Source organism: Chlorocebus sabaeus, chromosome 11 (assembly GCF_047675955.1).
Source record: "Chlorocebus sabaeus isolate Y175 chromosome 11, mChlSab1.0.hap1, whole genome shotgun sequence".
Lineage (NCBI taxonomy): Eukaryota > Metazoa > Chordata > Mammalia > Primates > Cercopithecidae > Chlorocebus > Chlorocebus sabaeus.
The window spans coordinates 48,644,188-48,655,522 of record NC_132914.1 but is presented as its reverse complement, the minus strand read 5'-3'; the positions used below and the strand labels follow the sequence as shown (position 1 = coordinate 48,655,522).

Below are 11,335 nucleotides of genomic sequence, written 5' to 3'. Positions count from 1 at the left end.
GCACACAGTAGACACTCAATAAATATCTGTTGAGTGAAGTCAACCTATATTAAGTGCCAAGTGCATTGCTTCATTTACTCCTCAGCATAACCTTTTAGGTAGATACCCCCATTTACAGATGAAAAAACAGATAACTTGCTCAAGGTCACAGAGTCAACCAATGACACAATCAGGACTTGACGACGTCACTTTGATGCCAAAGCCAGTGTTTCATTTTGTCTTTTACTTTCTTTGTTGCAAGCAGTCATCCCAGTGAAAATCCAGTGATCTAAGCATTGTACTATATGATCTCCCATAGGAAGACAGACAGGGTCTGATCCAAATTCAGTGAAATCCAGCAACGGGTTTATAATGGATATTTGTTATGTGCCTTCCTAGCATCCATTCCAAATTCAACCCAATGACCACAACTAAGGAGCATTTAGCAAAGGGATTTTATTGCTTGCAACAAGTAAGGAGAACGCCAGGGATTATTCCCAAAGCAGTATCTCCCAGAGCTGAGGGCTTCATCAGGTTTTATAAGTATAGGGTAATGAGGCATGATCTGATTGGATCTTGCCATGAGGTGATGCCGGGAGGCATGATCTGAGTGGATCCTGCCATGGGGTGATACCACAGCTCGTCTGATCGGTCTTAATTCAGTCCCCATCCTTGGACTGAGCACTTAGCTTGGGTTCCCCCTGTGGTTGAAAGCTTGGTTCATCTGGGCGTGCTCAGGGCACACCACCTGAGGGTCCATTGGCAACTGAAAAACAACTCACAACTTTGTTACAGAAAGGTTAAATCAGATTGGTCTGGTATGGCCACAAAAAGTAGGCTTGCTCTTTCTAACTGGCCTTGTGCCCTGGAAGCACGAAGGTCAGAGCCATTTCTACCAACTTACTACCTAACAGAGCAGAGGGGAGGACAGACATGACCCTAGAGATCGTCTGGTTCCTGGTAACGTTTTCCGAGCCCTGTTCATGCTGTGCCTGAGGCTTCCTGCCCATATGGTTTTCACTAATTTGAATTGGTGGAGTTCTTTTTCTGCTTAAGCCTATTTGGGTTGGGATTCTGTCAGTTGGAATCAAAGGATTCCTAACCAGTATAGGACCTAAAAGACACTGGATGTGTTTTGCCTTTTTTTCTTTCTCCCTTTTGCACAGGCTGAAGTCGTTTCCTCAGGCTCTAAAATGATTATAAATGTGTGTTCTCTGGGCTCGAGGAGGAAAGTGGGGAGAAGGTGTGAGGGCAGTGATGAGGATCAAAGGAGATTTCGTGGTGTGGGGAGTCGGGGCTTCTAAGACTTGCTCAGTAATGTGTGGAATGACTGTAAAAAACTTCATTTATTTATTTCTCTACACCTCAGTTTTCTCTGAAAAGTGACATAATGTTTGCCACGCCACTTAGACAAGAGGGAATTGATAAGACTATGCCTAGGACTTTGTACTTTGGTATTATCTTTCAACGTAATGACATTTCACCATTTCAACCTGTGACTTTTCCTATTTCTCAATCACTAGACTGACCAATAGTGAGATGGGTGGATTAAGGAGGTTCCTATTCTGGGGAGATAACAGAGGAAGGAGATTCATGTTCCAGAGCTTAGGAAGCATTAGGTGTGCATTCAACCTCACTGCGTCAGTAACTCTTCATGTTCAAGAGATATTTAAAATAGTAAGCTTCCTTTCTTTCTGCTCTGTGGATTTAACAAATGGGATCTTTAGACTTGAACTTTTTTGCTTTTTTAAAGTAGCCAAACATCACATGATGGACTTGAACTTCTCAAAACCCATTCCGATACTTGTAGGACTGCTTTGTGTAAAATCTATTAGCTGTGTTTATAGTTACCTGACTGTAGAAAGAAAAATTTACATGTTTAAATAGCTAAAATTTCCACAATGAAGGAAAAGCCTCCCAGAGACATTAAGAAAAACAAAGCCAGCAAAGATAAAAACCATATTTCTGTTTCTAACACAAATGTGAATTTATTGGTTGATTTGATATTGAAAATAGTACTTTTACAAAATCATCTCAGAAAATATACTACATTCATTAAAATTCATACAAACCATTGCAGAAAATATTAAACCCTCTAACCAACCTAACACTTGCTTTCAGAGGCACTTGTGATGATTTTCACAGCTTCCATAGTTGCAAAGAACAAAGAAATCATCTTCAAACGGGTGGAATTAGATAAGAATAATCCAAAAAATATTTGTTTATTTCTTTACAGACTCACAGATTGCTTGATGTTTCGGGACTCTTACCTAGGACACTTAATTATTCAAGGTTTTCCTAATTATACTGGGCTTTTTCATTGCCTACAATCTACAATATTCGGCAAAGTATTAAGGAAAATGTAATAAGGAAAATGAACCCAAGAACCTTAACCACCTCAAATAGTTTTATGGATATACTAAAGTATCAAGTACGATCTTTATCTTAAGACTTTAGAACTGGAATGCAGGAAAACAAACTTCGGTGGAATACTGGAATAAAAGACATAAAGCTGGGCAAAACTAGGTGTGGCAACCTTGTATGTCAATTCTGAAAGCCAGACTAGTGACTCTAAGAATAACAAATAGGTTCAGATTTGTTTTTCAGAAACTTGAGCTATTTTGGCCAGGTGCAGTGTCTCAAGCCTGTAATCCCAGCAATTTGGGAGGTCAAGGTGGGAGAATCACTTGAGCCCAGGAGTTCAAGACCAGCCTAGGCAACATAGTGAGACCCTGTCTCTACTTCTTTTTTTTTTTTTTTTTTTAGACAGAGTCTTGCTCTTGTCGCCCAGGCTAGAGTATAATGGCATAATCTCGGTTCACTGCAACCTCTGCTTTCCAGGTTCAAGAGATTTTCCTGCCTCAGCCTTCCAAGTACCTGGGATTACAAGCACCCATCACCATGCCTGGCTAATTTTTTTTTTTTTTTTTTTGTATCTTTAATAGACAAGGGGTTTCGCCATGTTGGCCAGGCTGGTCTTGAACTCCTGACCTCGTGATCCACCTGCCTCAGCCTCCCAAAGTGCTAGGATTACAGGCATGAGTCACCATACCTAGCCCCTGTCTCTATTTTTAAAACACAATTTAAAAGCAAAAAGAAAAAATCTGTGCTGTTTAGACTGGGACTTTTAATTAGCTAGTATTTCTTAATTCAATCAATAAATGATTGAGACCTTTTCACCGCTCCCTTTTCAAAGTCTTCTTTTGAGTGATGTAAGTGCTGCTTATCACCAAGCTCTCAAAGACAAGATGAAATTAAAATCTGATGGGTAACTATTTAAATAAGACAACTGGGGTAACCCATTTCTCCAGGACCCCTCTCTGCAGCAGAGAGCTATTCTCTTTCTTTTGCCTAGTAAACCTCTGCTCTTAACCTTAAAAAAAAAAAAAAAGCAATTGGAAAAAATTTCAAGCCAATGAATAAAACAAGATTTGGGGAGAATGGTAGATGCTAATTATGAAAGTCGACTGTTTCCTTTGAAGGGGGAGTTCAAAGCCGTTTTTTTGATGTGACTTTTTTGGGAGACAATAGAAAATGGCTAAATAGGATATAACATAAACTTTTAAGGACGGAATTCAACTTTACCTAAAAAAGGTTTCAGGCCGGGCGCGGTAGCCTATGTCTGTAATCACAGCACTTTGGGAGGCCGAGGCAGGCAGATCACCTGAGGTCAGGAGTTCAAGACCAGACTGACTAACATGGGGAAACCCTGTCTCTACTAAAAATACAAAATTAGCCCGTGTGGTGACGCATGCCTGTAATCCCAGCTACTTGGGAGGCTGAGGCAGGAGAATCGCTTGAACCCGGGAGGTGGAGGTTGTGGTGAGCCGAGATTGCAGCATTGTGCTCCAGCCTGGGCAACAAGAGCGAAAACTCCGTCTCAAAAACAAAACAAAACAAAACAAAAAAACCTTGAGCTGGGTGCAGTGGCTCACGCCTGTCATCCCTGCACTTTGGGACGTTGAGGCGGGTGGATCGCCTGAGATCAGGAGTTCAAGACCAGCCTGGCCAATATAGTGAAACCCCATCTGTACTAAAAATACAAATTAGCTGGGCATGGTGGTAGGCGCCTGTAATCCCAGCTACTAGGGAGGCTGAGGCAGGAGAATCGCTTAAACCCAGAGGCGGAAGTTGCAGTGAGCGGAGATCAAGCCATTGCACTCCAGCCTGGGCAACAAGAGCAAAACCGTCTCCCCGCCAAAAAAACCAAAAACACAAAAAAATCAAAAATCAAAAACACAACACCCCCCCCCCCAAAAAAAAACCAGTTTCTCTTCTCCCACTTAGCATTTTACATGTAAAACTGAAGCTTTAAATTCTTTGAGCCATTCAGCTCTTAACTGCCAGCTCACACTATTTCACAGCATATCCATAGATATGAGGGCGCACCAGCTCCCAGGACAGCGGGGCCTGGATGTGCTGCAGCTTCAGTTTAGAGAAGCCGGCCCGCTCCAGGGTCTTCCAGCTCTCTCTGGTCAGCCTGCACCCGTCGAACAGAAGGGGCCAGACAGGATCCAGCACTTGCTGCCAGAAGGAATTCCAAGTCGAACGCTCAGCTGCCACATGCTCCATGAAATAAAAAGCCCCTCCCTGAGAAGGAAAGAAAGAAAGAAAAACATTTCGAAGATTTTTTCATTTCTGCTTTTTTAATTTATTTTTTGAAAACTGTTCTCTGGCACTGCCTTGCAAACCTGTGAGAGAACCGTCGAGTTCTGAGCAGGAGAGTCACTCCACACTAAGCTCACCCTTGAGACTGAATAACCATGTTTTTAATTTTTGTGCCAGTTCCACAAATATGTACATTATATGATTAATGAAAATTCTGATTCATCTAAAATCATTACTGAATTCAAGATAACATTTTGTCATTAGGTATTTTATTCAGTCAGTGGATGCTAAATGTAAATTACTGCTTGTAGGAATTAGCAACTGCTCCTTTCATTGAGGAGTCCTATAAATGTTGGTCAAGCACAGGCACAACAGATATTATTACATGTTATGGGTGGGGCCATCTCCAGAAGTTTTCTACCTATCTACCTCTGAGGGGAGTAGGGAGCAAAGGACCAGTCACCTCAAAAAATCGTGGTAACTGCCCTACTCTTCTTGGCCTCCACTAGCTATCCTAGTCTTGGCCCCTCAGGCAGAGTTTACAGACAGAATTCAGTTTAGTGATGGAGTTCCCCCAAGTTATATGAGTAAGTGTAAGACCTATGTTGGGAATAGAAAAATTGGAATTTCCTGATTTGTTTATTATTTCTTGAGACAGGGCCTGGCTCTGTCAACCAGGATGGAATGCAGTGGCACAATCTCAGCTCACTGCAACCTCCACCTCATGGGCTCAAGCAATCCTCCTGCCTCAGCCTCCCAAGTAGATGGGACGACAGGTGTGCACCACCACACCCAGCTAATTTGTTTTTTTGTTTTGTTTTGTTTTGTTTTGTTTTTAGAGACAGAGTTTCGCCGCGTTGCCCAGGCTGGTCTCAAACTCCTGAGCTCAAGTGATCCTCCTGCCTAGGCCTCCCAAAGTGCTGTGATTACAGGCATGAGCCATTGTGCCCGGCCCTGATTTTAAAAAAAAATTTTCATAGGATAGGGCAGCATAAAGGAGGAGAGGCAGGTTTGGGGAGGTCAGTGTTGCCCTCTGGTTTACACATGTTAAGAGGTGCCTCTGAGCTATCCAGGAGACTGCTGAGTAGACAGCTGGATATGCAAGTTTGGGGTCAGAAGAGAGACCTGGGATAGAGGTTTAGATTTGGAAATCATCTGTGTATCTGTGGTATTTGAGAATTTTGGAGGTATATGAGATTGCTGGGGAGTGTATGTAAGTGAAGTGAACCAATGAAAGGAGTTAGCCAGCTTCCTTTAGGCAGACAGTAGGGAAGGGTCCCGGGAGAACTTCTGACCAGTGCCACAAATGCTTACATGAGATGTTTTGTGCAGATAAGGGAACTTGCACAGGGGCTTGCCTAAACATGCCTGCAGTGGACTAAGGGCCCACATGCACGCTGGGGAAATGAGGGTGGAGCCATGGGGAATTCACGCCTTTACAAACAGGGAACCCAGTTCCATCAGCTTTTACATAAAAGCCCTTGTATTCAGTTCAACCTGCTTTCAGGACTCCTCTTTTTACTGAGAGCTTTCTGTTTTGCTTGATAAATTCTACTCCACTCACTCTTCCATGTTCACGTGCCTATTTCTTCCTGGTTGTGAGACAAGAACCCAGACCTAGCTGAGCTAAGGAGCAAAAATCCTGCATCACCAAGAAAGGAACCCCAATGGTAGGAGATAGGTAGAGCAACAAGAGCCAGCAAAAGTGATAGAAATGTTGAAATCAGAAAGATGAAAACCCCAGTAACAAGCACTGTGGTACAGTGGTAAGAATATTTGCATTTGCATTTGGCCGGGCACGGTGGCTCACACCTGTAATCCCAGCACTTTGGGGAGGCCAAGGTGGGTGGATCACTTGAGGCCAGAAGTTGGAGACCAGCCTGGCCAACATGGTGAAACCCCAACTCTACTACAAATATAAAAGTTAGCCAGGTGTGGTAGTGTGTGCCTGTAATCCCAGCTACTCAGGAGGCTGAGGCAGGGAGAGTCACTTGAACCCGGGAGGTGGATGCTGCAGTTAGCCAAGATCGTGCCACTGTACACCAGCCTGTGTGACAGAGCAAGACTTTGTCTCAAAAGAAAAAAAAAAAAAGGAATATTTGCATTTGCATTAAAGAGCCAAATTTACTAGCTGTGTAACTTTGGGCAAATTTCTTAATCTCTCTGAGTCTGTTACTTTGTCCTAACATGAAGATACCTACTTTAGAGGACTGTTGAGAGGGTTAAATGAAAATGTAATAAAGTTCCCTTGTTATATCCAGCAGAGAGTGGGTGCTTGGCAGGAGCTAAGGACGACTATCATGAATGTGATACCTTTAAGAGGTCAATTGATTTTTGGCACTGTAAAACTGAGATAACAATTACCTGCCTTGCAGCAGTGTTGGGAGATTAGTAATACTGTAAGCAAGACATCTACTAATGTGCCAGTTGGTGTCCAGTCTTAGGATATAAGAACCCAGCATTTGGGTATAAGAATCAGTCCTTTTTTATTTACTACTCTGATATTGAGCCAAAGACAGGATTGTATGACTCCAAGTTCTTTATTCCTGAGGAACTTCCTCTATTAGAAAATAAAACTGAGGGTTGGGCATGGTGGCTCACACCTGTAATCCCAACACTTTGGGAGGCCAAAGTGGGCAGACCACTTGAGCCTAGGAGTTTGAGACCAGCCTGGGCAACATGGCAAAACTTCATCTCTACAAAAATACAAAAACTAGCTGGGTGTGGTGTCACATGCCTGTAGTCCCAGCTACTGGGAGGGTGGGGAGGCTGAGACGGAAGGATTGCTTGAGCCCAGCAGGTCAAGGCTGCAGTGAGCCATGATTGTGCCACTGCACTCCAGCCTGGGCAACAGAGGGAAACCCTGTCTCAACAAAAAATAAAAACTGGGATTACAAAACATGCCTTTCCCCCAGAATAGTAAATTCAAATGTTAAGATATCCATATCTTCAACTTTGTTCAGAATATAAAACGATTTTAAACTAGCTAAAAATAATAAGGGTAATATGTGAAAACTACATACAGGTATAAAGAATTATAGACTTCGGGCTGGGCGAGGTGGCTCAAGCCTGTAATCCCAGCACTTTGGGAGGCCGAGACGGGCGGATCACAAGGTCAGGAGATCGAGACCATCCTGGCTAACACGGTGAAACCCCGTCTCTACTAAAAAAATACAAAAAACTAGCCGGGCGAGGTGGCGGGCGCCTGTAGTCCCAGCTACTCGGGAGGCTGAGGCAGGAGAATGGCGTGAACCTGGGAGGCGGAGCTTGCAGTGAGCCGAGATCCGGCCACTGCACTCCAGCCTGGGCGACAGAGACAGACTCCGTCTCAAAAAAAAAAAAAAAAAAAAAAGAATTATAGACTTTATGGAAAGGTTTAACATGAAAAGTAATTCTTTCCCTGAATCCAATCCCATTCCCAAAACGTAACCAATGTTAATAGTTACTTGTCTATCATTCCCATTAACATATACACATACATGTATATCCTCTCTCCCCCTCACAAAAGGCATGCAGTGGGCCTATGCTCTACCTAACATTCTGTGGCTTGATTGCTTTTTGTTTTCATTAAAATATTATCTCTTGGGGATTTTTAAGTATCAGCACAGATAACTCTTCTTCTTCTGACAGCTGCACAGTGTTCCTTTATACAATATGACAACTCACTTACATAGCATCCTATTGATAGACATTTCAGTTATTTCCAGTTTGTGCTATTACAAATGCTACTTACTATTCTTGTGTATGGACAAGTTTTTGCATGTGAGATAAGTTTTTGCATGTGGATAAAAGAGTATGTGTATGTGTGCTTTAAATTTTGATATTAGATATCATCCAAAGAGGGTACTTCTAATATGTATGGGGGTGTCCAGTCCCCCAAACCCACCCCAACACTATATACTGACCTTAAAAAAAGTCCCTAACGGTATAATAGGTAAAATTAGTATCTTCCTTTAATTAACTCTTTAAGTTTGAGCACTTTTTGTCCTGTAATTGGTTTATATTTCTGTTCCTGTTATTTGCCATTTTCCCTTTTGTTTTTCTTATTGAAAAAATATTGTTCTTATTGACACGTAATGTCTTTTAACATGAGAGAAGTTAACCCTTTGTCTATCATCCCTTGCAAATATTTTTTCCAAGCTTGTTTTGTACTTTAACTGTTTTTGGGAGTTTTTTTTCTTTTTCTTTTTCTTTTTTTTTTGAGACGGAGTATCACTCTGTTGCCTAGGCTGGAGTGCAGGGGCGCAATCTCGGCTCACTGCAACCTTTGCCCCACCAGGTTCAAGCGATTCTCCTGCTTACAGGCGCCTGCCACCATGCCTGGCTAATTTTTGTATTTTTAATAGTGATGGGGTTTCACCATGTTGGCCAGTCTGGTCTCGAACTCCTGACCTGAAGCGATCCGCCTGCCTCAGCCTCCCAAAATGCTGGGATACAGACGTGAGCCACCGTGCCCGGCCAGGAGTTTTTTTCTTTATAGCAGTTTTAAGTTTTATATTGAGATTTATCAATCTTTCTCTTTATAGCTTCTCTCCCACTCTAGGATTTCTAAAAATTCTACAGTCTTTTCTAGTAGTTTACTTTTTATGTTAAAATTGTTTCTGCCACCTAAAATCAACAGGCCTGCCCTTTGTGGTAATGGCTGCTACTAACCAGTCCTCTTCACACCCTTTCACTCACCGGTCTCAGCACTCTGCACACCTCGCGGAGAATCTGCTCCTGGTTCTTCACAGAGCACAGCACCAGGGTGCAGACCACCACGTCCACAGAGCCATCGGCCACCTGGTGCATGTTCTCCCCGGCAGCTATCACAAAACGCTCAAACTGCAGGTGTCGGTTCTCTGCAATGCTCTTGATCAAAAACTTCTCAAAGTTGGGGTTGGGGTCAATACAGGTCACCCTGCATCCGGGTGGGTAGAACCTGAAGTTGGCCCCCGTGCCGCAGCCCACCTCCAGCAGGGAGAGCTTCCCGGAGGGGCCCGCAAACTCCTGCAGGTTGCCGAAGAGCTCCCGCTTCTTGCTTGCCATCTGTTCGTTGTACATCACAGTGAACCTTGCCAAGATGTAGGGGAAGCATTTTTTGCATATCCGGCTCCACAAGCCCAGAAAATTCAGCAGGTACATGGGAAATGCCAGGATGTAGATGGCCAGTCTCAGGATAAAGATGGTAAGCTCCATTGCTCAGAAGGAGGGAAAAAAAAAAAAAAAAAAACCAAACAGATCAACAGTTAGAGACCCGACTCCTTTAATTGCGGGAGAGAGGCTTCTGGCCACACTCCAGAGCCAATCAGCTGCAGAGGAGAAAAAGAACGGGCTGTGCTGGAAAGTCAAAGCACGGGCAAGAGGCCTGTTTTGCCTAATTAATAGATGTTTGGCAGCAGTCGATTCAGCTTAGTTTTCATGAAGCAAAATGAGAAGATTCCCAGCGTTTCCTCAGAAGGAAAGTTGATTATAATCCTTTATTCCTAATCGATTCCTGTTTCCCCTTCTCTGGGTTTGGAGACGACTGCTAGCTTCCTGCTAGTTTTGTAAGCACAGTGTACTTACACCCCACCGGGCTCTCCAGTCACCTCTAAAAGAAAACAGAATTCGTGGGTGGAGCCTGGTCAAACGACACCAGAAGACTGCTGCCAAGCCCTTTATCATAACACAACCCCCTTACTTTCCCCGCCCAAACCCGGTTTTTTTCTAAAAAGGGAAGTGAAAGGACATGCGTGCCCGGCCGCAGTCAGCAAGAATTCTCCCTTTTACCTTCTGGGCAGAGGCTCTCAGTGTTCATAACTCAACAACAGGATTATTTTTGTAAACCAAAAATAATGTTCTAAGGCCCCCTAACCATCTGAATGGACTTTCTCCTTGGCCAGGGTGCTCTTAAAATGTAACTTGAGAGACTGGTTCAGGCCATGATGGGAAGTGGGGATCAGACATGCCTCATTATACCTCTCCAGCGTTAACATCAATGCAGACCTTAAGTACACTTACAGTCTCTTCTCTCTGAAGCCTGCTACTTGGAGGCTTCATCTGCATAATAAAACTTCAGTCTCCACAACTCTTATTGCAACACAGACATTTCTTTTCTGTTGATCCCAGGTCTTTAGATAAACTCAACCAATTGTCAACCAGAAAAATTTAAAGCCTACCTATAACCGGGAAGCTCCCCGCCTTGCGTCGAGTTGTCCTGCCTTTCTGGACCGAACCAATGTATTTCTTAAATGTGTTTGATTGAAGTCTCATGTCTCCCTAAAATGTATAAAACCAAGCTGCCCCCCACCACCTTGGGCACATGTGCTCAGGATTTCCCGAGGGCTGTGTCATAGGACATGGTCACTCATATTTGGCTCAGAATAAATATCTTTAAATATTTTACAGAGTTTGACTCTTTTTGTTGATATTTTAAAACCACTGTGTTGGGCTGTACTCCCCCTTTTAAAACAATTTTTTGGCTGAAGGAAGTCAGTTTGTGGACTGCTCTTCTTTTAAAGGACAAGCCTCCGTCTTCAAAATGTGCCTAACTACTCGATTACTCCGCTGATTTGGATAAAAATATTCTCCAGAATATTCACATTTGGGAGCCAAAGGCATTCAGAAAATAGTTTCAAGCATCCATCTGCTTTTTACAAGAAAGCCTGAATCTGGGCACAGTGGTGGGTGCCCATGGTCTCAGCTACTGAGGAGCTAAGACAGAAGCATACCTTGAGCCCAGGAATTCAAATCCTGCCTGGGCAACATAGTGAGACCCTATCTCTCA

The 11,335-nt window shown here is 43.3% G+C and overlaps 1 protein-coding gene across 1 annotated transcript; it reads right to left on the bottom strand.

Annotated features, from left to right (window-relative positions):
* Nucleotides 1-2,721: 2,721 nt before the first annotated feature.
* Nucleotides 2,722-10,194, bottom strand: TMT1A (thiol methyltransferase 1A). The gene is made up of 2 exons (XM_008003237.3): nucleotides 9,268-10,194; nucleotides 2,722-4,569 (listed from the first exon to the last, which is right to left on the bottom strand). The coding sequence occupies exons 1-2, from the start codon at nucleotides 9,763-9,765 to the stop codon at nucleotides 4,333-4,335; spliced, it is 735 nt and encodes a 244-aa protein (XP_008001428.2). The 5' UTR covers nucleotides 9,766-10,194; the 3' UTR covers nucleotides 2,722-4,332.
* Nucleotides 10,195-11,335: the final 1,141 nt, after the last annotated feature.

Bases quoted from the DNA above. Each gene is read 5' to 3' on its own strand.
- TMT1A (XM_008003237.3), bottom strand. From the start codon at position 9,765: ATGGAGCTTACCATCTTTATCCTGAGACTGGCCATCTACATCCTGGCA. The intron at 4,570-9,267 runs GTGAGTGAAAGG...TTTCCTTCTCAG, and splicing joins TGTGCAGAGTGCTGAGACCG to GGAGGGGCTTTTTATTTCAT.